At 42.0% G+C, this 26,048-nt stretch overlaps 1 protein-coding gene across 3 annotated transcripts; it reads right to left on the reverse strand.

Annotated features, from left to right (window-relative positions):
- Nucleotides 1–9,333: 9,333 nt before the first annotated feature.
- Nucleotides 9,334–25,460, reverse strand: PORCN (porcupine homolog (Drosophila)). Of its 3 annotated transcripts, XM_018559162.1 has the most exons (15): nt 25,355–25,460; nt 25,075–25,248; nt 23,658–23,850; nt 22,344–22,387; nt 20,170–20,351; nt 17,427–17,557; nt 16,136–16,153; nt 14,906–14,920; nt 13,606–13,731; nt 13,046–13,146; nt 12,323–12,399; nt 12,138–12,201; nt 11,504–11,589; nt 11,286–11,396; nt 9,334–9,768 (listed from the first exon to the last, which is right to left on the reverse strand). In XM_018559162.1, exons 2-15 carry the CDS (start codon nt 25,208–25,210, stop codon nt 9,667–9,669), a joined length of 1,386 nt encoding a protein of 461 aa, XP_018414664.1. In that variant the 5' UTR covers nt 25,211–25,248; nt 25,355–25,460; the 3' UTR covers nt 9,334–9,666. The 3 variants fall into 3 exon arrangements, with proteins under 3 accessions (XP_018414664.1, XP_018414662.1, XP_018414663.1); XM_018559160.1 differs by lacking the exons at nt 14,906–14,920; nt 16,136–16,153; XM_018559161.1 differs by lacking the exons at nt 14,906–14,920; nt 16,136–16,153 and having other exon boundaries at nt 25,075–25,250; nt 25,360–25,454.
- Between the last annotated feature and the right edge of the window lie 588 nt (nt 25,461–26,048).

Genomic DNA, 26,048 nt, shown 5'->3' on the forward strand with positions numbered 1-26,048 from the left:
TCATTTGTATATTTAGTTTTTAGATATTGAGCTGTTTTGAGCCGGCTTCTCTAATGTATGTGTGTACATTTCCTGTTATTGTTCAGAGCCCTGCGTGTCCAAACGTCAGTGTTCAGTGTTGCAGAAGATGTTGTCACTGTACAAATCAACAATAAGAGTACAATGTGAAGGGAAATGTTCTAAAGGGTCTCCATGTGTTACATTTGTCAGTATTGCAGTTGTTTAGCAAATGTTTTGTGGTCAGTGTGCCAGTTTACAGCGGTGATTGCTGAGCTGCTGGTCTCATTAACATCAGCCATTTAAAAACAAGTGACAATGTAAGAGGTGACATAACATATCATTGCATGTGACAGCAAAGTCAGCTGGTGATGAAAGAGTTAATTCTGACAGGCTGGAGGGTCAGCGTTTGGGTCAGGGGTCGGCAACATGCTCTCTATGGCTAGATCAGCAATTCTGACCCTGATTGTGCACATTCTCTGTACATTTCTGGAATCTGCCCCTTCTCTCGTGTACTGGGGAGGGGGAGCTATCAGGGAGGGGCATTAAATGTAGGTGGTGCCTGCTGATGACTGATTACCTGCAGACTCCATCCCTCAGTCACTGAAAGCCGGTACTGGGGCAAGATGCCAGAGGCAAGAGGTAGGTCTCAGGGATGCATGTGTGGCTGCTGATAGACTCGCTAATAACATACAGACCCCCATAAGAGATGGGTGCCGCACATTTTACAGACCCCATAACAGAGGGACCAGCACATCTGACAGCCCCATAACCTAAGGGAATTAGCACATCTAATAGAGACCTATCACAGAGGGACTCTGCACAACTAACAGAACCCCATAACAGAGGGCCACACCACTCTCAACAGAGCCCCATAACAGAAGGACTGTGCACATCTGACAGGTCCCCACAGTAGAGGGATTCTGCACATTTGATAGACCTCCATAACAGAGGGACTCTGCACATCTAACAGACCCCCCCCCCCTTCCTATCATAACAGAGGGACACTTGATTTCTGTAAGACATCCACAACAGAGGGACATCTAACCTCTAAGAGGCCCCATATAACACAGAGACACAGCATTACTGACATGGCCCCATAACAGAGGGACTCTGCAAATCTGACAGACCCCTATAACAGGGGGACTCTGAAAATCTGACAGACCCTAATAACAGAGGGACTCTACAAATCTGACAGACCCCTATAACAGAGGGACTCTACATATCTGACAGACCCCCATAACAGAGGGACTCTACACATCAGGCAGACCCCCATAACTGAGGGACTCTACACATCTGACAGACCCAAATAACAGAGGGACTCTACACAACTGACGGGCCCCAATAACAGAGGGACTCTACACATCTGACAGACCCCCCATAACAGAGGGACTTTACACATCTGACAGACCCCTATAACAGAGAGACTCTACACATCTGACAGACCCCCATAACAGAGGGACTCTACACATTTGACAGACCCTAAATAACAGAGGGACTCAACACATCTGACAGACCCCCATAACGGAGGGACTCTACACATCTGACAGACCCAAATAACAGAGGGACTTTACACATCTGATAGACCCCAATAACAGGGGAACACTTGATTTCTGCAAGACACCCTATAACACAGAGGCACTGCATTACTGTGACAGAGGGATTCCACATTTCGGATGAAGCACCATAGAAGAGGGACTCGAAGCACATCTAACCTTGCCCCATAACAAAGGAACTTTGCACATCTGTCAAGGCCCCATAACAGAGGGACTGCATATCTGAGGGGCCCGAGTTGTTTATTTTGGTTTACTGTTAGGATCATCCTTGCAACCCTTGTTATATATGTAATTGTCATTCTGGATACCTTTTATTTCATGCTTTTACTAATGCAGCTTTACTATTATGGGGATGGTGGTAAGAGACTGTAAACACATTCACTGTTATAATAGCATTCATGAATAGGGTTGCCACCTTTTGGTTTCTAGAAAAACTACAGGAGAGGAGATAATGCATGCAGGTTCAGAAGTGGGTGTGGCCTATTAAAAGTGGGTGTGGGTTGTGGTTACATTAGTGCACTTTGAACTTTTGCATTTAATTATATTTTAAGAAAGAAATAACTGCTTTAAAGTATCTAGAGGCAGAGCCAACTGTACCCGCCCCCTCCCCCGTCCGTTCCGCCAGTCAGCGCTGGCGGATCGGAGCAGGGAGGATGGAATCCAGCCCCTCCCCTGTCACGACAGAGAGCCGTGTCAGGATCGAGAGGCGAGTGAACGCCGGTATGTGTTCGCTCACCTCCCGATCTACTGAGCCGACCTGTGACAGTCTCATTGTCACAGGTCGGCTAGAACTATGAGGTGAGTGAAAAGCACTCACCTCATAGTTCTCCTTTAATAGGCCTCTTATAGGCACTGTTACCATATATGCAGAGTAATAAATACAAATACCATATTGTCTAGGAATGCATAATTTTTTGTATTAATTGACCATTTATTTAACTAATTTATTGTGTAATTATTTCCCTCTGCCAGTTTTTTTGTAAGCTAGAAATGTAAAGGTGACCTATCAGACTGCTGTATTTTAATAGATTATTCCTTACTGCAGGTCCCAGGATTGAGAAGAGAAAGGGAAGGGTCAGTTAGATCACAAGACATTGACCACACATATGGGCCAGTGTAGACAGCCTTTGTTTTCCTACACTTGATGTGTGTTTGAAGTGCGCATCATATAAAGGTCAGCAGATTCCCATTTCTTTCCATGATGCGGTGTGGAACAATTCCAATGTTGCAGTATGATCACAGGGGAGGGAGTCTGTCTATGATAGAAGTGATTTGGGTGACTGTAAAGCCCCCAGATCACTATTACATAGCACTGCCCCAAATATCTCCCTGTAGTTCAAAAAACCTGTCTCTTCTCTTGGCCCAGGACCAATGTAGGGATACTCAGTATGGAGATCAGGATCTCCTATAACTTGCATAAGAAAATGAGGGATCTTCCAGAAGCACAATCACTATGAATTTTACCCCTTATATTAAATCAGCCGGCCACACTGTCCGTAACCATTATAATCCACTTAAAAAAAACACCATTAGTCGGTACCCATAGTAGGTACAGACTGAAGAAGTTACTCAAAGACCGGGACTTTGAGTAACTTCTTCAGCCTGTACCTACTATGGGTACCGACTAACGGTGGTTTTTTAGGTATAGCCTGCATAAACCTGGAAGTGCTCATCTCCAGGTATTTCCTGGTATTAGTGCTACAAGAATCCCAGTGGCAGCATAAAGTTAGGCAAAAAAAAAGTGTAAATCCATTTAAAATAATAAAATATAATTAATGACATTTGTTGCTGTTGGAAATTTTTCCTCATTTGCCGTCTGGCAAAACCATTGTTACTAGGACAGTAAGTGAGAGTAAATCTCTCAAGCAGAACCCCTGATTATACAAAAATCCAGACAGAAATTCTAAAATGCTTTGACTGAACATATTAGCTTTACAATCCTGGAATAGCTTAAGATCTCAAATCCATGCATCCAGATTCTCAGCTTTCCCATGATCCCACAGGAAGGCTGAGTGACATTACTCGCCCCTAGGTGAAGAGCCCAGAAGCCAGGGTATGCAGTAAATATTTTTTACTGCTTCTCATTTGTGTTTTTAGGTAGTGATTTAATCTAAACAGTTGGAGCTCATCACATTGGGGTCAGTTTTGCTTTCACCCCGAGTTTTAGGCCTCATTCCCACTGCCGCACGTATGCGCGCGTATGTGCGTATTGTACCATATGCAACCTATGCAAATAAATGGCTCCATACACACAGCTGCGTATAGAGCCGTATATTTGCGTAGCGTATATATGCGCAAAAACAGAATGGAGCAGTGATGCGTCCGGGCAGCGTATCTCTGCGTATTTACGCGCATATATGCGTGTTTACGCGCATATACGCGCGTACATGCGTATAGCACATTAAAAATTCCATTACGAGTGATGCATTCTGGGATTGCATATAGTGCACGCATATACGCATATACGCTCATATATTCACAATATACAATTTTGCTTGCGTTGTGTGTGAATGAGGCCTTAAGGAATCAAGATGATTATTGTCTGAAATGGGCAACAACAATTATAGGCCCTTGGAAAACATGGGGCATTTATCCTGGAGGAATAGGTGGTTGATTGGGTTGGTATTTGCTGATCACAGTTAATCACACCGATAAGGGAGTGTTCAGTTACACTACAATAATCATGCACACTTGGTTAGAACATGCAAGCATTCTGGTGAAACAGCTTCTGTAAGCCTGTACATGGTTAATTTTCACAAGCAAAGCAAACAATCTACATTGTATTTGGTATTACCAGGCATTACAGAGGTGATGTTGGTTTAAAATGTTGTAGTGGTTCTGGCGATTATAGCAAGGAAAAGCGGACCCTTTACTACCTGCTGCTCTTGATAGGTCAAATGCCCACTCTTCAGTAGACTTAGTAGTGATACATGAGTACATTTGAATCAATTATTCTTAAATAGGATGATAGATATGATGATGGTGCATTTGAGTTGCTTTACTGTCCAATTTTTGAATTGATTAAAGGTAGGCTATGCAGTTTTGGCTCAGCCTAATTACTGGTTGGCTGGAAACTTTTCAGCCATATATGCCTTTACATCCAAACTATTGAGCTGAAATACTTTACTAATGGTAAGTCATGCAAAATATGTATACACAGGCAAAGCTGTTAACATTGATTGAACTTTCTATCTTACCTCTTTAATATCTGAAGATGTTATTTTTATTCCATACATTATGTTTATTGAAAGAGTTTTGCCCTCAAATAATCTTTGCCGGATTTGGCCTCAAACGATCTTGAATCAGCTGAGATATGGGGGCACCACATCTGTGAGTTCCCTAGCTTACAATTTTCCTTCATTCTTTCTTAAATCATACAGGTGACAAATCAGACAAACCTCTGTACAAGGTGAGTGGAAGACCCTAATGTTTTTTGTGTAGCACTTAACCTATCGCTAACTCCGTTTTTTAACCTGCTTTTAAAACCATGTTAACTTGCCATCAATGTCCATTATCCCGCCACTCTCCTTTCTACTCCAGTCTTTCCCAAAACCCAGCATTCCTTTCTCTCCAGGATTCATTTGTTGTTTCTTTTTCTTTCTCCAGAATCTCCACCTCTTTACTCTCTTGCCAGTTCATTGCTGACTCCCTATCCCTCTCTTATTTTTATATCTCCATCCTGACTCTCTATCTCTGCACTCTCTCTATTGTATCCTACCAAACTTTGTATTTCTAATTTTTCCTGAGATATCCTTAATCTCTCTTCTGGAATATACCATTCTAACTGCTCTTTGAATATCAATCCTTCTAGAACATACCAATCATGATTCTCCACTCTACCAGAATCCTCCACAACTCCCAAGCTAACATCCCTACCAGAATCTCGTCCATAACTGTCCACCTCTAATCTCTACCAGAATTTTCTACATTACTCTCTACTTTTCATCCCTACCAGATCTCCATAACTCTCCACCTCTCATCTCTACCAGAATTTCCTCCATAACTCTCCACCTCTCATCTCTACCAGAATCTCCTCCATAACTTTCCACCTCTAATCTCTACCAGAATTTCCTCCATAACTCTCCACCTCTTCATCTCTACCAGAATCTCCTCTATAACTTTCCACCTCTCATCTCTACCAGAATTTCCTCCATAACTCTCCACCTCTCATCTCTACCAGAATCTCCTCCATAACTTTCCACCTCTAATCTCTACCAGAATTTCCTACATAACTCTCCACCTCTTCATCTCTACCAGAATCTCCTCCATAACTTTCCACCTCTAACCTCTACCAGAATCTCCTCCATAACTTTCCACCTCTCACCTCTACCAGAATTTCCTATATAACTCTCTGCCTCTCATCTCTACCAGAATTTCCTCCATAACTCTCCACCTCTAATCTCTACCAGGATTTCCTACATAACTCTCTACTTTTCATCCCTACCAGATCTCCATAACTCTCCACCTCTCATTTCAACCAGAATTTCCTCCATAACTCTCTACCTTTCATCCCTACCAGAATCTCCTCCATAACTCTCCACCTCTCATCTCTACCAGAATCTCCCCCATAACTTTCCACCTTTCACATCTACCAGAACTTCCTCCATAGCTCCCAAACTCTCATCCCTACCAGAATCTCCTCCATAACTCTCCTTCATCTCTACCAGCATCTCTTCCATAACTCTCCACCTCTCATCTCTAGCAGAATCTCCTCTATAACTCTCCACCTCTAATCTCTACCAAAATCTCCTCTATAACTCTATCTTTCTTCTCTCCTTAGACTCTCCCACAACACAAGCACAGAGTGCAAGAGAAAAAAACACATGTTAAGAAGCAAAGAGGTAATCAATGTAAGGAGTATACACAATCTGCCAAAATGTCTCAAATTTTCTTGCTTCCCAAGAATGCATTATCAGTGGTGTGACTCCAGAGACACAGGCACCAATCTGCAGAAAGGCTCTCGGTCTCTTTTTAATCTACATTTTGAAAAGACAGCCTGGTAAAGTACATTATTAATATTCACCAGGACTGAGTCAAGCAAATCCAATCTCCGCTCTCTCTTGCAGAGCTACCCCTGCTGCTGGGACTGTCCCCATCTAACACCTCCAGGTTGTGCTTGCATCTCCCTCTGGGGCTCAATTCTCCCCTACATCACTAATGTATCTCTACAGCTTCCCTTCCCCATGCACGCAGCAGGCAGATACAGGCATTTGACACAACTAAATGTTGAATGCTGATGATTCCCATGGTGGGTGTAGCTCTGCAAGAGAGCAAAGTTTGGATTCACCGGAGTCGGTACTGGCAAGTAATATCAATGTACATTGGCAGCTGCCTTTTTTCATTACATTACCAGTGACTGAAACAAGTATACAGATTAGAAAGTCAGAAGTCCTTATTTACATGCTTGTTCTGGTTCAGTGACTTAAAACATTGAAATGAGAGCTTCAGAATGACAGCCAGGCAACTAGAATTTTCAGATACAGAGGGCATTAATGGCAATCTCCATGTTTTTGGTATAATGCTGTTTAAATGTTGCTTAGGGAAACTTTGCATCCTATCTGCAAGCTTAAGACTTTGTAACACAACTTAACTCAGAACTCCAGTCAGAATATTGATTAACCCTTGCAGTGGGGCTACCCCCGCACTGCAAGGGTTAACTGCTCGTTTTTGTCTAGGTTAAAAAAAAAAAGCTAAATTCTATACAAAGTGTATAGGACGCTATACGTGAGGACGCTGAGGAACATTCCAATGCTGCAGCATAGGAGGGAGGCTTCAGTGACCGGAGAAGCAGGCGGTTCAGGTGTTCTTCTTTAATTCCATCCTGGCTGTGCAGGTGACATTTCCTCTTAGCAGGATAATGTAATCGCTCTTATAAGGTTAAAGGGCTAGTCTACCCAAAATAACTATTTCAGGTTTTTTTTTCTCTACACATCTTTACATCCATTTCACTCTCCTGCCCCTCCCTCCAGGACAGCCGACGCGAGCGAAGCAGTAATTTCCAGGCCTTTGTTCGGATGGCGCTGGAGACTCTGCTGGGTTCATGCCGCAGAAAGCGCGGGGTCCGTCATACATCCGCAGACCATATTCAGCCAACCAAAACTTTAATGTCTTGGCACAGACAAACGCTTCCGGTCAGACCCTTCTTGTTGGTACGGTCCTCAAGGGGGCTCTGAGAATGTGAGCGAAGATAAACAAGAGTGCGTGAATGACTGGTCACGAGCTACGTGCACACATTTCCTGTTTGTTTGTGACATTGCTTGGCTCTTGGAATAAACATTATTTTGCAAAGTTTTTTGTGTGGATCTCTTTATTGTTACACACTCTAGAGCTGTCCAGTGGCAGTTCTGTGACATTTGTTAATCCCTCCATTATTCTGGAGACTCTGAATAGTTTAGAGAATCAGGTATCAGAATACTGCTGGTGTATTAAAGGAGAGCTATCATGAGAGAATCATGGAGGCCGTCACTGCTGACAGGTTACTGAATATGCTAGCTGCCTGGCTGTCATGCTAATGCATTGGCTTCAATGTTTCTTAAGTCACTGGCCTGGAACAAGTATAAGTATAAGTAATTCTGACATGTATGTATACTATGGGTCTGTTACTTCAAAAGTATTGACATCAGACAAGCAAAAGATTATTTTATAAAGAGGCCAGCAATGGGAGCCCCTGTACTTCTCTCATAATAGAGCCACAATAAGTAATAATCTTATCTGGATAGGGAAAAAAAACGGAGCTTCTACTGCCGACTTCTTAGATTCAGATCGTCAAGTAGATACTCATTCCACAAGTGAGTAATGGATCAGGAACAAGCATGCCATTGAAGTCTTGCTCCCATCCTGGATTGAGCTATGTCAATGATTCAACAGGTAAAGAATCCAAGATGAGGATAACAGTCTGAACCTAAAAAAACAGGAAAGTAATGGCAGCTCCCACTTTTTTCTATTCCTACACATTCACTCTAAAGTAAACCTGTGAAAACAACCCATTGCCGCCCCCCTTCCCGAACTGCTCTGAACCCTGCTGCCTCTCAGTCAAGTTAGAATCCTGGATATAGGACAAAAACATGTACCTAGCACAAAGTGTGGGAGGGGGTTTGGGTTTTATTTTTTGCCAGGTTCGCGTTCAGAACTGTCTGTATTGGTAGTAGGAGTTTCTTCTGAAAGTTGGTGTCTGATCTTGGTATGGAAGTTTTTTGGATTCAGAAATGTTTGTGGCTTTGAATAGAATGGGGAAAGAATAAACCTCTGTTACATTTTAATTGTCATCTGTGCCCCCCTGGGAAGATTAACACTGTCTATTTGTAGTGTTGAGCAGTGAGTGATGGCAAATCCAAACTTTACAAGGATCACCAGAACAGGAGGTGAGATTTTCCCTCACTTCCTGTTGTGTCTCTGGTCCAGGATGCAAAGGGAAATCACCCCAAACAGGCCCAATCAGCAAAAAAAAACAAAACAAAACAAGCTTCTACTCTATACAAAATGTTTTGATAAATGTTAAAACTCAGGGGCAACGTGTATCACTGCATTAAACAGTATGGGGTGAGAGCCATTCTTCCTCGGAAACTGTATACATTTGTTCTGTGTGAATGTTATATACATATATTATAACATATACGGTATGTATATATTGTGTGATAGTTATTGATATACATATAAAAATATATATATATATACGGTAGCTTTCATAGATTTCCTTAAAATTAAACAAAAAAGTTCACTAATGAATCTGTTTTATAGGAAAATATACCACCCAATCTGTACAAAACAAAAACTTTATTGGCAGAATCACAGAAATCGACAGACAGCTTGACCTTTTCAGATACCGCTAGTGATGGATAGCTGACCGTTGCGATCACGGGAGGCAGTATGTGCATATATGATAATGGTGCTGTGTGTCTGTTGGCAGTCAATGGCGCACACAGGCTGTTTTCAGTATGGTCCCAGTGTTCATATTCCGTTCACTTACCATCCAGGCATAAATTGCCCCTGTGCAACTCTGCCCAGCTACCTTATCGGCTCAGCAAATCTGTATGGCAGAAGTTGGTCACACCCATAAGGTGGAGAAGTTTTTGTTTGTGGATAGCACGCTGCAAACGTTGGCAGTGTCCTCCTCTTAGCCAAGAAGCCGATAGAACACCCAGCATACAAAAGTCAGCCAATGGCCAGCCCAGCCCAGCTCAGACCACTTGTTAACAGTGTGTGCCATCCCGTACCCCTGAAAAAAAATAAGGATAAGATAAACAAACATGTTACAGAATATTCACATTCTGTACACCGAAATATAATGAAACCGCTAACAATTAAATGGTCAACTCCACCCAAGAAGGTCACCAATGTCATGGTATCCCCACCAGAATTACTGCATTGAACCAACTGGCACAACCATAATAAGGCCTTGTGGTGGAGTCAAAGACAAAAATCATAGGGAAATCAAGTCGCCATGAAATTTAAAGGAAACCAGTGTTACGGAAAAATATGGAGGCTGCCATTGCTGGCCTCCTGCTGAAAATGTTAATTCACTGGCTGCCTCTGTCAATACTTTCTGAGTCACTGACTCAGAACAAGCGTGGAGCCAGAGAGGTTAAAACTTTTGATGTACAGGTTTATTTGCGGTCAATCATTTAAAGTATTAGAGAAACTACATTAGTATAATAGCCAAGGAATAAGCATTTTTAGAAGGATCCCCAGGGGGCGAAGACCTAGTATTTCTCTCAGGACAGGCTCTCTTTTTAAGACAAGTGATTCTCTCTTTTGTTCCCCTCCTACACTGAATCAATAATTGTGGGTGGAATTGGCTTTAACCGTGTATGACTGCAATATGCCTTTGAAAAATTCCAAATGCTGTAAGAATGTTAATTAACCTTGCAGCAGAGAAATAAGAGTGCACACCTGTGTGTGTTTCTAGTTCTCAGGTTTGATGTCAAAATAAAAACTTAGTCATAGAGTTATTGTCAATTTAACTGGTGCACAATGAAGCTGCTAAACTTGGTCTGAGTATCTAAGCTTCAAAAACTGGTCACAAAAAATAGTTAAACACATATTCTCAATTCCTTTAAAGTGGAGAGTAGTGATCAGGCTGGCTTGGTGTTAAATCAGTTTGCCAATGTCTGCTGAAAACTGAAATCAGTTGCGGGGAGGTGCATTCCTTGCCCTGCTGTTACTTCACAAAGGGGCAGGAAATGCCCCGAGTGCAACTTACACCACAGATTGATGTCGGGTGGAGAGTGTGGCGGGCGAACTGAATTCGCACCGAGCATCCTCATCTTTGCTGGAGAGCAACTAATAAGCAATCTGGTACCTGACACCATGAAAAAACATTTGTTGCTTTTCCCATCTGTTTTAGGTAGATAAAAAGCCCAAAACCAAAATCCAAGAAATGTTAAAACCTTAAAAAGTTTTCCCCTCTGGAGGTGTCTTGTCAAACCCAAAATCAATTGGCAGGAAACATTGTGTTGGCTTCCCGGGCCCTTCTGGTGGGGGGGTGTCCTTAGCTGCAGGTCATGTGCAGCCATTAATAGCCAATACTTAGGTGACAATGCTGACTGCCATATCAATGGCACTGTTTCAGCGTTGTCACACTGTAAAGGAAGTGAAATCCTTGCGGGCAGTGTTTCTGGTAAGATCACCAGGTATGTTTTTCTTTACAGTATTCACACATGCAAATCACTGAACGCAAAAAAATAAAAAATCTCTGTGTTTTAAACAGACAGGCAAACTTTGCCGAGACCTTACCTCCTCCTCGCTGGCATCTTCAGAGTCTGTGTCAAACAGCGAGCCAAGATACGTCAGGTGAAATAAGGCCAGAGCACCGAACAGAATGTTTATCAGGTAGACAAGGAAACCCTGTAGACAGGAAGAAGAATATAGCGAACCGTCACCATAGAAGTAACATGAACAAACTCAAAGAACGCGTATCAAAGTTGGCGCCAGGATGCTTAATGTAGTCTCACCTTCTTGTTGCGGTGGGCACAGTTCAAAGAGCATTTCTTGGAAAGGATGCAGGCACTGAAGATATCTGCTAGTTTCTTTCTGAGGACTGAAACAATACAACAAAATATTCAAACAGTAAAGAGCATCTATCACTTTTAGATCATCTCATTCATCAATAGGTTTGATGCAGGTCACAAAAGTATAACTGTTCTGCCACAATGCTGCTTTCAGTTATCTTTATGTAGAAACCAGAAACCACTACTGAATGCCTAATCCTCTGCAATAAGTTCCTGAATAAAAGAATATGTGGAGAAGTATGTTTACCTAGAAGTGTGTTTTGCTATATGAATACACACACACACACACACACACACACACACACACACACACACACACTTCTCTTTGTGCCCCCCATCCAGTGCTTCTACAATACCAGGTCCCAGCACTTGCCTTCCCTTTTTTGCAAGTTAAATATGAGCTCTTGATCAGCATCATTATTCCAAATCAGTGATTTAGAAAGAACTGAACACAAATGATCAGCCAGACAACTAGCATATTCAGAAGACAGTCTCTATTTGTCTTCAGTGATAGGTTCAATTTGGGGAAATGTCTCAGCAATACACATCTGTCTATAGGAATTGTGCATGGACTCACCATGTTCCACGTACGTTAGGAATCCCAAAGATAAAAGCACAGCTGCCAGGTGGAAACTGAGACCCTGGAAAGCACATAAAAACATAGTACATATAGTAACAATGGATTCCCTGAAAACAGCAAATAGCATCCATGAGTTTTTTTCATGCTATACTGTAACCGATGTACAAATCTGAGACACTCACATGCAATAGAGCACTTGCTGCATATGTCACTATAATGGCATGGAAAGTTCCGAGTTTCATGGCATTCTTAAAGACATCTGAAAAGGAGAAGATCAGAAAAGACCGGTAAGTCTAGCCAAGAATTTGAAAACGTTTGTGGCCAAAGCCATTTTTACATTTGTTGCACACATGGTAAAATGCACATTTTAGGCCTGAAAATTGCTTAAAACCACCCAAAATCATATATTTTCCGAAAGCGAAGACCCTAGAAAATAAAATGGTGATAGTTTCAATTTTTATGTCACACCATATTAGCGCCATAGTTTATCAAAACCAAATTTTCAGTAAAAAATGCATGCATATTAATTTTAGTGCACAGAAACAATATAATACCCTTTTTTTGCAAAATATAAAAGATGAGGTTACATTTAGTAAATAGATACCAAACATGTCAAACTACAAGCTCAAGGGGTAAGTTCATTGGAGTGATGAAATGAAATAACTTTCCATAGATGGGTCATCCAAGATGCTGGGAAGGCATCTAAAAAGGTACCTGTAAACATTGCTATTGTAGTGCTACACCTTGTTTGACACCAATAAAGTACTGACAATTTTAAGTTACCCTAACAAAAAGAGAGGGCCTACTCCAACAGGATGGCATCTCTGTGAAAGAAGACCTGTGTATGTCCAATTCTAGCCTAAGAAAAATAGAGCCCTATTCATATACGATTCCTAGAGACTTACATGTGTGTAACCAGCGAGACATAGGCAAGTTCCAGCTTGTCACCACATCGACCATAGAGCGAGGAATCTCTACATTCAGAGGACGAGTTACAGTCAGGTCCCTGAGACAGACAGACAGCAATTCTTAGAATCGAGACATCTTCTCAAGTGTAAATCCAACATTTTATTTTATAAATGAAAAAGAAAAAAAACAAACAGTGTGGGGTGCTGATATATATTTTATTTAGATATATCATCAAATTTGCATTATGTTCTATCCATTTCTATTTTTTCACTGACATATAGGCTTAGGTTCCTGCAGTGTTCGTTTATTCAGTTCAAAAGGCTTTGGCTGGCCAGACGATTAAAAAAACCCAACATGCCCAATTTTTCCATTGTGATCATCTTGCCGTTTCAATGGCACATTAAAAGACAATAATAAACATGCAGGCATGAAAGATGGCCTACCAAGCGCTGTAACAAAGTAGAAAATGGCCTAACAACAATATGGAGGGGATGGACAATACAGAAAGTGAAAAAGAAAACTTCCTGTCAATAAATATACAGACAGCAACTCTCACCAATGAACATGATCCTTCACCTCGGTGTAGCCCGCTCCAGACAGGACTGCCATCACTTCTGACAGATAACCCACAAAATAATTGCTAAAGCGGAATGACGAGGCGTTCTCATAAGCACGCAGCCACCTGGGGAGAAGACCAAACAGTCAGTAAACTGAAGTTTATTATTGCATACTGTATGCTATTCCATTGTTCTTTCTCCCTCTTGTTTCTCTATAACGCCACTTCCAAATTATTCCATAGAGGCAATTATAGTGATCACATGGCTTTGTTTTATTAATACAGACACATCTACTCAGTCCTTGCTGTGCCTCATACAAAGTGAGGCACAATGAATGTCAGCCGGGGCTCTTCTGGTAAAAGTCAGACCAAAAAATATAAAATAATTAAATTTAAAAAAACTTTATAGTTAAAAATATTAGAAGAATGAAAATGCCTTTATTTAAACATTCTTGACCATTTAACAGCTAAGAAAGAAAACATAAGCTGGGTAATTTCTACCCTGTGCAACAAAAACAATGTCGAAATAATTTAGGTAAATAATTATAGAGCTATAAACAAGTTATAACTGGCGCATACTGATACTGATTGATAAACTGATCCAAGTGACTTAACTGTTTCCCAAAATCAAAACAGTTACTTTACAATCTTGCAAATGCATAGTCCATAGTAAGGAGTTTCTGCAAACATGCCAGAACAAGCGCCTATGCCAGAAACAGATGATTACATCCCCATGTCAAGGCGCTCTGAAGATCCTAGCACAGACAGTGTGTCATGAATGCAGGTTAAACTGTGCATGTGTAGGTGACATCATAGACTAAAATAAACAATGGAATCTCAGCAAGAGAACGGCTTTAGGATAATAAAAAAAAAAAATATAGAAGATGTACATGCAGTATGCATGCAGATGGGGCAAAGTGTAAAAATTGAGTTTAGCTCTACTTTATTTAATCAGGCCTTCTATATTTCAGTGACCACTGGTCAGGAAAGGGTTACATTTGTCCAAAAGGAAACCTGTGCTGAGAGAGATATGTACACTACTTCTGTCAAAGCTCCTTCTGAAAATGCTAGTTACATAGCTGTCTCTGGCTTCACTATTATCCGATTCACAAACCCAGAATAAGCAAGGAGCAAATAAAGGCAAAGTTAGGTCAGGACTCCAGGTCCACAATTTTCCAAGCCAGCCACTAAAAAACAGCTGAAGACTTTGGATCAGCAAGGCAGCCAGTCAACTAGCATGTCTGAATGGAGGTCACATTCTTCCCAATAAAGAAAAGCTGGAAAGAAGCAACAGACTTACCGTACGACAAACCCCCTGCCATAAAGAGAAGCAGAAATAAAGATGAGTGAGATGTAGAGCAGAGAAGTAGAATATGAAAAAGTATATTTAGTATCATAGTGCAAAAAAATTAAAAAATAAAACAAGGATGGCATGCAAAAGTGCAGCCAAACACGACAATAGATTCACATGCAGGAAAACAAAGCTTTATTGGTATTGCACTCAACACTGCTCTTATTGTACTGGTTGAAAGAATACGCCTACAGATACAGAGGTGCATGAGAAATGTCATATGTAGTCAGGATGGTACCTATAAATGTAATTCAAAGGGTTTCCCACCTTTAGAGAACTTTAGGCCATCATCTTGTATACCTTCTCCTAAAACAAATACTAAATATATTGCTTTATATGTTTTGATTCCTTTTGTGGTATAAATTTGCATGAGATTGTTTAAGTAAAATTGTTTATTTCTGTAGCCTTGTCCATCTTCTACACCAACATTCCTGTCGATGACTGCACGCCACCACTTTCCTTGCGGTGAGTTGTCACGTACATAAATTTTTATGCCCATTGTCACATATCTCACACGGCCCCTCTCCTTGTTTTTGTTCTGTGTCTCTGGTTTTGCCCTCTAACCTAAGCCCCAGGGCTGCCCTCCCCAACAACCACCTCTCCCAATCCTGCCTCACCATCACCCACTGTTCACCCAAGCGGTCCTAGACCCCAGTACACCATCTCCCCCCACCCAGCCAGTTCCCCACCTGCTAGACAGGTAAAACTCAGTTGGAGCGCTTCTCCTCCCACCTTTGTTCACTTTATTAGTCATTTCAGGCTGATTAAAAGGTCCCATTCACACTTGAGCTGAGCATTTTGGAATTTTTTTAGGCATTTAAAAAAAAACAATTTTACATGCATTTCTGCATGCATGTAAGGCTTGAGCACGGAAAAAAAAACCCACACGAAAAAGGCATGTTTTTTAGGTGCCCTATCTGGACAGGAAGTCAGAGTGCAGGAACAGATCTTCCTAGGCAACCACTTCTTTAGCTCAACTACTCTTTCTGTTCATTTCCGAAAACATGTTAATGTTTTTACTTCCCCAAAGCCATCTACAGTATATCTTACTGTAAAGTTTACATGTGTTTTCTTCTGCTAAGGTGGCTATACTAAATACAAGATAGAAGAAGAGACAGATGGAAACGGTATGAGATGATCAGTGGCACATGCCGATTCACAGAGGATAGAGCGGTATACCTGGCTTTGTGTTTCTTGCTGAAGAATCCATGTTAGCAGAATGAGAGGAAAAAGAAAGAGAACTCTGAAAATCAGACATTAGGTATCAGGCATAGAGAGAGAATAAAACCGACGGCCTCTCACAGATGGCCGATCACACTTTTTATTTTGATCCCTCTGCATAGTGATCTAATTTACTTGGCAAGTGCACTGTATCTGTTTATAAATTCTTTGTTAGGTTTTCAAAGCATATAGTAAATAAAAAGAATTGTCAACTGTACCATTACACTATATAAAACAGTCACACAATCCGCATTGCACAGCTTTGGTCCAAATAAAGATCCAGGTTGATCACCACTGATAAAAGAAACTACAAGAAATAACCTGAATATAAACAATCAAATTGCAACTACGTAGCTTAGTTCTCAAGCTACAATTAAAGTAATATAGGTAGTCGTAGGAGCCCAATGTACCACCCCGAGTTCCCTCTGCTTAATACGAAATGGTTGAACTTTTATAGTTATCATTTCTTGGTCATTGCATATACTGTATGTAGTATAAATGTTTGTTATTTTGAAAAGAACATATTGACACGTTTCCCTCCAAACGCACTTCAAGATGTTTTCTCAGTGTCAGAGTTTGTATGGCAGATATGAGATGTTTGCAACAAAACCATTGAAATGCAGCTCCTGTTATCATTAGTGTAAATCACTCCCTTTCTGGCCAACATGTTGCTGATAATCAATCACTAATAAGGGAGTAACTCCATAGGACAATGTAAGTTGAATTTTATGAATCTGTTACTGGTGACAAATATCTCCCATCTGACAGGATATATGGATGGAACACAGAAGAGAAATAGAGGTTTAGGAGAGTGCGGGGCCAGAAACAGCAGAAGATGCAGAATTAAGAGAGACAGGGCAGGATAGAGGAGGAAGGATGTGGAAAGAAAAAGATTAAATGCCTTAAGAGAGGGAGGGAAAGGACCAGAGGAGGAGGAGGAGGACCAGAGGGAGGGCAGAATGGGAGAGAATTGTGAGGAAAGCATAAAGAAGGTTCCAAGAGGTTAAAAGGGAATGATAGGGAGGAAGTGATAAAGAAGGATAAGGACGGGAAAGAGACTCAGGATAGAGATAATAGTTATGATCCCAGGAACAAGAGACAGTTCCAGCTGGAAGGCAGCAGAGAGATCCGGATACATCACATGGGTAGAGAATATGTTGGTTGTCTGGGTAACAGGTGATTACATTTTCCCATATATGAGCAAATACAATTTTAAAAAGAAAGAATAAAAGTAACAAAAAACACTTACTTCCTCAGCAGCCGGTCTCCATAGATAGGAATGAAGTAGGGGAACAGGTATGGAGACACACAAGTGGACATCAGCAGACAGAAGATGCTGAGAATCAAACTGCGCAGCACACGGCGAACCCAGCTGAATGTCTGCACCAAACACAAAGAAAAGAGAATCAGGTCAAGTCAGAGGGAAGGAACTTCAGTCAGTTAATTTTAAGTATGAGGCCCTGTATCTAAAAGGTAATGCATTTGCGTAGCCAATAGCTACCAATAAGATTTGTCTATTTAATTTACTTTTTTTCTATATGCTGTTTGAAAGCTTTAAGCTCCTTCTGCACACTTTCCAGGCTCTCGTTATCTGTTTTGCTGAAAAGGTTTGTTTATAGAGCTCAAAAGCTCAAGCACAAATTTGCACACACACAACTGACTCCTCCCTCACCTTCTGCACAGCTCTGCCCAGAGGTTTTAGTCACAGACAGTACTACCTGTTTAGGTACATATAAAAGATTAGATAAAAAAATGTAAGTTGAATAAAACTTCTAAACCATTACAACCTTAACAAAAGCATAAGACCACAACATTATAGGCATGTCACTGTTGGTGCAGGCTATAGGGCTATCATTGTGGAAAGGGCTTTAAAAGAGAACTATGGTTTAACCTTTTTTTACCCTATAGTTCTCTCTAGGGTTATGGGAGCACATATACTAACATCCTCCCATGACCCAAAACTCACTATATAGCGGGCTATTGCCCGCTATATGCTGAGAGCGCCGCAGCCGGGACGGATCCCAACAATACTGTTGAGATCCAGCAGGCTCTGCCTATCTAGAGGCAGAGCCAGCTATGCCCACCCCCTCCCCGTCCGTCTCTCCAGTAAGCGCTGGAGGATCGGAGAGGGGAGGGGGAAATCCCTGTGGGGAGCAGTGACTGACAGTCATCACTCTCTGGAGGGAGGTGATCGGGGAGTGAGCAGCGGTATGTTTTCACTCACCTCCCGATCAATAGAGCTAACGTGTGACAGTTATAATGTCACACGTCGGCTCTAACTATGGGGATGAGTGTAATTCACTCACCTCATAGTTCTCTTTTAAGGCTGAGAGATGAAAGAACTTCATAAAAGAAACCAGTTTTGTATTGGAAAAATGACATACTGTACTTCTGATTTTTGCTTTTAATTTGTTTGTTTCTTGTTATTTTATTTATTTTTTACTGTCTGTAGAAAATATTGAAAGTATTACTAAAGGCTTCTGTATAACAGTCTAAATAAGTACCAAATCCAGTTACCGTACTAAGTGATTTACAAGCTTCATAAAGTAAACATAAAACTTCCGTTAACTTGCCTGACTGAGACAAATACTCCTTTGTTTGTGTCTCACACACTCCCCCCCCCGACACTGTAGATCACAGTGAGAAGGTTACAGCAGCAGAGGCAGAGCTGCCAATCCATAAAGCAGTGAGCAGGACTAGGTGTGGCCAGTTGCTGATTGAGCTACAGGTTTGCCAATCAGCAGTAACAATGCTGATAGCCACGTCCCCTGCAATATCTCATCTCATCTCATTGTAGTGGAAGCAGGCAACTCTGCTCTGAATTCAGGAGAACTTGTGTACTTATACTGCTTGCATTTAAACACATTTAAGGATGTATTAATAAATACCAAGCTGCAGTAAGTGGTGTCTTTTAAATCTGCTTGGATTTCAACTTTCAAGCAGAATTAAGGGGAGAGTGAAATGCACTCATCCCCATAATTAGAGCCGACCTGTGACACTGATGCAGTCACACGTCGGCTCTATTGATCGGGAACTGAGCGATCACATACCACTGATCCCAATCTTGTCCCTGTAGAGAACGGTGACTGTCAGTCACTGCTCCTTGCAGGGATTCCCCTCCCCTCTCCAATCCTCCAGTGCTGACTGGAGGGATGGGGGAGGAGGCAGGCACAGCTGGCTCTGGCTCTAGAGAGCCATCAATCAGGTGGCAGGGTGGATCATGACAATATTCCCCGGCCATAGCGCGGCTCTGCGCTGTCAGCATATAGCGGGCAATACCCCTCTATATGCTGAGTTTTGGGTCACAGGAGAACATTTACTATGTGACCCTAAAGAAAAACTATGGCCAAGAAAAGTTGGGCCATTGTTCTCTTTTATTGAAATGATAAGGTAATAAGATAATGGTCATAAGATGTTAGACACAAACATAGGTGCTGTATAGAAGCATCATGAAAGTAGTATCAAGCTGTCAATGAGCATTTTTAACTGACCCTGTGTACAGTTGATGATATAAATCTACCAGTCTGTAAGAATTTCGGGCATGGTTATCATTTTGTTAAGACACCAGAGAAATCACCCAACCCTCGCTTCACTACCTAGCGATTTGCTCACCTGTACAAGTATGCAGAATAACAATCAAGACCGTCTAGACCATGAGTGGGCAACTCTGGCCCTCCAGCTGTTGTGGGACTACAATTGCCATGAGACATTGCAAAACTGACAGTTACAGACATGACTCCCAAAGTCATGTTGAGATTTGTATTTAAAGCACAGCTGGAGGGCCAGATTTGCCCACCCCTGTTCTAGACTGTACTGGCTGTATACCTGTTCTGGGTTATTGATTCTTCCAACAGTAAAGCCAGTATAAGGTTGACAGCCCAAAGATAGCACCACTCAGAAAAAGCAGCTCCCATACCTCTTTCATGACAGCTTCTCTTTAATTATGCCAAAGCATCCCAGTTACACCAGTTTCCCTCTTTAAAGTTCCTTACCAACTTCTGCCCATTTAAGGCCTGCTGGTAGCTGGTAAAACTGATCCAAGGCCCAAAGATGACAGTGCCAACAAAGTAGACGTATCCCATGAATTCCACAGGAGACGGGATGCAGCGTACAATGCCACGATCTACATCGAAACCCAAAGACACAGCCTTCATCGCTACTATCATTTGTGCACCTACAGAAAGTACAAAGACATGATGAGAATAAAGGGAGAGGGGACAGGACGTATTTAATGATTTCAGTATAATATCCGGCTGTGGAACAGTTTTGTTGCCCAGAGATTTCCAGAGGGTGGTAAGATACTGTATAGGTTATTAAGGATAAAATTATGCATATTTCTGGAAATATTTTATACTGAATACAAAGAGCAATTTATAAAGCTATGCTATGTACCCATATAAACTGTACTACTGTACTATGCCCATACAGGGAAAAGTAACAGGTCAGGGAGTGTGAGGAGCAACACACTTACCTCCTATTCACTCCTCCACTGCCATTTCCACATATCAGAACCAAAGAAAAATCTGGTACTCCTAGGTATAGAGGTGAATGTGACTATCTTGCCACAGTGCCTGAATGATAAATCACCTGCACGTTAGTGTGCCGCATTTGCCGCGCATCCCCGTTGAGCTCAATAGGGCCTGCGCGTGAGATAAAAGCAGATTTTGCTTCCACGTTTTAATGCATGCAAACGCATATCAAAAACGCACATCTTCCTGACTGCATTTGGGGTGCCATTAGAAATTAATGGTAGCGCAATCATTTTGCAACGTTTCCGTCAACGTGTGCCAAATGCGCTTTGGAGCATGTTCACCGAACGTGCAGGTCTAAATGCAGGCTTAGGCAGTGATTTTGCAGGGGCTTCCAGCTAGCGATGAGCACACTGGCCTGGGTTTGGTTCACTGGATGGATCTATGTGGGACGTATCTTGTAATTCTTTTCCAATTTGCAAGTTATTTATTGTAAAGCGCTGCGCAAGCTGTTGGCGCTATATCAATCCTGTACAATAATAATAATTAGTAGCTGGGTATTGCCATGGGGGACATGTACCAGTGGAAAAAAATACCATTCAGCGGGGAGCTTTTTAAAAAAAAAGACTTAAAGTGAAACATTAGAAATGCACAAATCCTTTAAATGACATGCTTGTGCGATGCCTTAAACCTGCATGTGAAGTTGCACAACTGTACGATGTGTTACAACAAAAGTGACATTTCAAAAGAAAAAAAACAAAACACATTTGTCACTAATCACAGTTCTGATCCACACAGACTTCCTTCTGTTTGTAAACAAACCAGCGGGGATCCTGGGTGATGTCACTGACCACATTTGGTCAATGATAGCACCCTGTATCCCCACCGGTTTGTTTACAAACAGAAAGAAGCCTGCTGGATCTGTTCATCAGGTAATGATCATTAGTGTGTGCTATGTTTATGTTGGCAAACCTCAACTTTTCCTCCAGCAAACCACCAGGACAGCAGGTAGCACATGGTAGGTATTTATATTCTCCTTACCTTCCCGGTTCTAAACCTGTCACTCTGAATGGGTAAAGTGCAGGTTTGCTTTTATCTACTCTTTATTTACCACCAGCTTAAGATATGAATCTAGCAAAAGAATGTTTATTTCTTAAAGCGTCCCTGTCATCAACCTAGAACGTATTAATTTAAACATCTCTAGTTAAAGTACTTACATAAGCATATATGTTGTATTTAGGTTGCATTCATTTGAACATTCTTTGAAATCACCAGTAATATTTCTGAAACACTCCAGATGCATGCAGCTGCTCCCTGTGCCCAGCCCTGCAGTCAACCAAGGTCCTAACATGGGTCTGGGAAGACCTGCAATTACAGTGTTTGCAGGCTGTACGAGACTTCCCCAGCACCTTGGTGAATATCAAGACTCCTTAGTGTCAGAGGTGACTAAAATGAAGAGGTATGCTGTCAGTGCAGTAAGGGCAAATATTACAAATATATACAGCCAAACATATGCATATGCAAGTACTTGTAATGCTTATCTTTAGTGTCATGGGATGGTGACAGGTTCTCTTTATGCAGGGGCAAAAAAAACAAAAATTTGCTGAAAATACAGTGTGATTTTTACAGGTGGCTCTGTGCCTGTGGGGAGTACTCTATGGGTGTAATAGAAATTTAAAGGAGATTCTAGTACCAACCTCTCATTTTATGCCAACTTGCTGTATCCACCATGTGCATCTCACTGTAAAAAGAGAAAACGCTTGAATCACAAAAGACTGCAAACGACACAATGCGTGGGTTTGAAAACATTTTTCTGAATGGCTCATACACAGGTTTTTACCATAATTACCATGCCATGAGTATATCACAGGAATAGCACATTAATTACGGTAATTTACCTTTCTGGATCCCTTTTGCATGCACTGTACTGAGTTTTACCCACTGGTCTCTATTACAATAGTTGCGTCCTGCTAATTGCTGGCCACGTCTATGCCTTGAAATACATGGAACCGTACATAAGGGTTTGTCTCCGGATAAAGTGACCATATATTAATGGGTATTGGCCCATTGACATGTGTTTCATGTCTGGCTGGGATTAACAAATGGCTTTTATAAACAATATTTATGTGTTTGGCAATGTGTTTGCACTATTTTGCCATATGCCAGTTTACAAGAATGCTTTAACAATACAATCTGTACTTAACATAGTCATTTTATTATACCTTGTTACATGTGTGTATAGTGCGACAACTGGGGATCTAATATTTTTCTAAATTCAAGGTGGTGTCACACAATAAAAATAAACCTTCAAAGGCTGAGTGATGACAAGAAAGCAAAGGTATACTATACTATACAATACTTACATGAGTTATTGCTTGTGTTTGAATGATAACATGATGATCAGTGGTCTAAATGCTCTGACACAAAGGCATTGCTCTGTTTGAGCTACAGCTCGCGGTATACTGAGACGCCACAGCCGGGACGGATCCCGACATTACTGTCGAGATCCACCCAGCTGCTGGATTGACAGCCTATTTAGAGGCAGAGCCAGCTGTGCCCGCCCCCTCCCCCGTCCGTTCTGCCAGTCAGCGCTGGAGTATCGGACAGGGGAGGGGGGGAATCCCTGCAGGGAGCCGTGAGTGACATGCACAGCTCTCTGCAGGCATAGATCGAGAAGTGAGCGATCTATTGTGTGAAGTGTTTGCTCACTTCCCGATCTATTGAGCCGACCTGTGACAGTTTCATTGTCACAGGTTGGCTAGAACTATGAGGCTGAGTGATTTTTACTCGCCTCATAGTTCACCTTTAAACCCATACACTTCCTGAATGATACATATCAAGACATAAAACTTGTGCTGACATTATGCTTGTGTGACCTCCCCAAAGAGAAGAAAACGATGTTCAGAGTACAGAAAAACATTGCAGCCAATCAGATTTCAGTAAGAGATGAATTCCGTATGGCTGCTGTGGCTGCTTTAGGCTTACTGATGCGGGGTGCACTGGCTTCTCACCCCATGAGGAGGTAGATAAGGACTGTGATGGACAGAAGCACCCCGCGGTGCTGAGAGTGTCGACACAGGAACAGGACCAGGTAACACAGCAGGCTCAGGAGGACCACCCAGATCATCTGCAAGTGGAAGAAGTGATAGAGGCAGAAGAAGCCACCGACGATTGTGAACAGATGTTTTACGTGAGATGGGAGGCCTGGAGGGAGAAAGAACAATGAAAGTCAGTCTAATACATAGCATACAGACACAATCTGCTAAGACATTCCACTGCACTCATTATCACCACCACTTGCAAAGTGCAAGCAGTCTGGTAAAGAGAACCTGTCATGAGAGAAAATACGCAGGCTGCCATTGCTTACTTACTTTGGAACATGTTGATTGACTGCCTTTAATACTTCCCGACTAACTGATCTGGATCACGCAATCAAGCAGTGAAGTCAGACTTGCTGCATACTAAAGCGGTCTCGTTCTGCCCCACGTTTAACAATGCTAAACGTGGATGGGGGAATCACCCTTACCAGGCTATTGTATTCTGACAGTGACGGAGTGTCTCTGATTGGCTGCCGTTACTGTTTGGCCATTAATTTTTGGCTCGGCTCTTTTGAAAAGGTTGGTTGAAAAAACTGACTCTTGTGGAATGGAGGAACGCCAACAGGGCCACACACAGGTTGAAGTTGGCCATGTCAGACGGACTCAGACAAAATTAGGGCAGTGTATGGACAGCTTAAGAAAGTTTTAGGGTCGATTCACACCACATGCATTGGGGATGCGCCCCTATGGCCGTTGTTTCCAGTGAAGCCCCAACGCAAGACAAGACAATTTGCCTTGTCACAGACGGGCTCAGTTCACACTGAAACAAGTATGGCATGCTGTACTTTTTTCAGGATGCGACATGGAACAACCTCCTCACACCACACTATGCCTGTAGAACTGAATTAAATGTCACTTTTGACATTTCAATAAAGTTCTACCCAAAAAAGTATGTAGTGCGATGTGTCAAGATTGGAAAATCAGAACTGTGTTGGGCAACGCACGCCAGCCAATGTGCGTTTTGTGCAGTGACTGGTGTGATTTGGCCTTAAAGTCGGATTATCAGCATGACAGCCAGACATCTAACTTCCTCACAAAGGTCAGCAACGGCAGCCTATATTTCCCTCATGACAGGTCTCTTTTAGCACTACGGAAACCTTTTGAATCTGGCTATAAATGATGTTTACTGATCACAGGGACGTATTTACCAAACTGTCTGAAATGAGAACTCAATTGACCAATCAGCTTGACCCTTCTAACTTTCTAGTCTACACTAAGAAAATACAAATGGCTGACGGTCATTGACAGCCTAGACAGTTCTTATTTCCGCATTTTGGTGAATAAGCCCCATTATATCTGGGCCTCCCACGTTGTACATAGAAGGTCTCACCCAGCCTCCAGAGCACCCTACAGCCCAGGCACATGAGTAGCAGCACCCAGATCTGCTCCAGACCCTGCAGAGCGGTGGGAAAGACGCAGCCATGGAGTAGTTGCTCGTAGAACTCCCTGCGGCTGAAGGCGGCCATGTCTGGTCCTGGGAAAATGGGGGTTCAGCGGTCACAACCTGCAGGCAGCAAACACACATTCCATCACACTCCATAGAAAGGCACATTTATCCATACAGATCCATATTAACACATAACATTATCAGAAATAAAGGGACATACTACCCAGCAGCAGCAGTTCCAGCTTTGCTCTATTCCATTCCTTCTTTCATTCTCTCCCCTGAAAAAAGGGGATGCTTTCATCAATAGTGTCTGGTCTTAACAAATGAGAGGAGGGCAGAAGAAAAATGCACCAGTCACTAACCAGCACTGGATCTCATAACCCAATCGAAACTTAGCCAAGCCCGTCCAATGAAAGAACAGGACAAATGCAGACTGGCCAATCACAGCCTAAAAAATGAGTACCTCTGCGTGCCACAGAGCAAACCAACCCTGGCTGACTAATCAGAGGGAAAGAGCTACACAGCTAGCCCAATCAGAGTACAGGAACATGCCAATAAGACAGTGACCCGGGGTTTCAATGATTGCCAGTCACGCTGGCCAATTGGATTGGGGCAGGGGTGGGATTAGCAGAGGGTCAGATCGCTGAAAATGTAAAAAGGGTACACGTCGTCAGAGAATACCTGCGGCGGATTGTATAGTGGACTGCTCTAATTCACTTTTTCATAGGATTGTTGTTAATAGAATATTATTATATTCATGCGGTTGCAATATAACACGTCTGTATTCTTCTTTTAGATGTGATTCTGCTGACATCCAGTGTCGTGATTTGCTATTGCATGTTATGCTATGCATTGTACTGGTTAGACTTACTTCAACATTCCCTCCATCGATCAGGAAGTGGAATTCAATTGTCAGT

The sequence above is a fragment of the Nanorana parkeri genome, unplaced genomic scaffold (assembly GCF_000935625.1).
Source record: "Nanorana parkeri isolate BGI_ZX_2015 unplaced genomic scaffold, ASM93562v1 scaffold380, whole genome shotgun sequence".
Taxonomy (NCBI): Eukaryota; Metazoa; Chordata; class Amphibia; order Anura; family Dicroglossidae; genus Nanorana; species Nanorana parkeri.

What these genes read in the sequence shown, in the direction of transcription:
- PORCN (XM_018559162.1), bottom strand. Translation starts at nt 25,210, where the DNA reads ATGGCCGCCTTCAGCCGCAGGGAGTTCTACGAGCAACTACTCCATGGC. An exon ending in AAGTTGGCATAAAATGAGAG is followed by an intron (nt 20,352 to 22,343) that starts GTTGGTACTAGA and finishes TACTTTCTGTAG; the next exon opens with GTGCACAAATGATAGTAGCG. An exon ending in CAGCAAGTGCTCTATTGCAT is followed by an intron (nt 12,202 to 12,322) that starts GTGAGTGTCTCA and finishes TGTGCTTTCCAG; the next exon opens with GGTCTCAGTTTCCACCTGGC.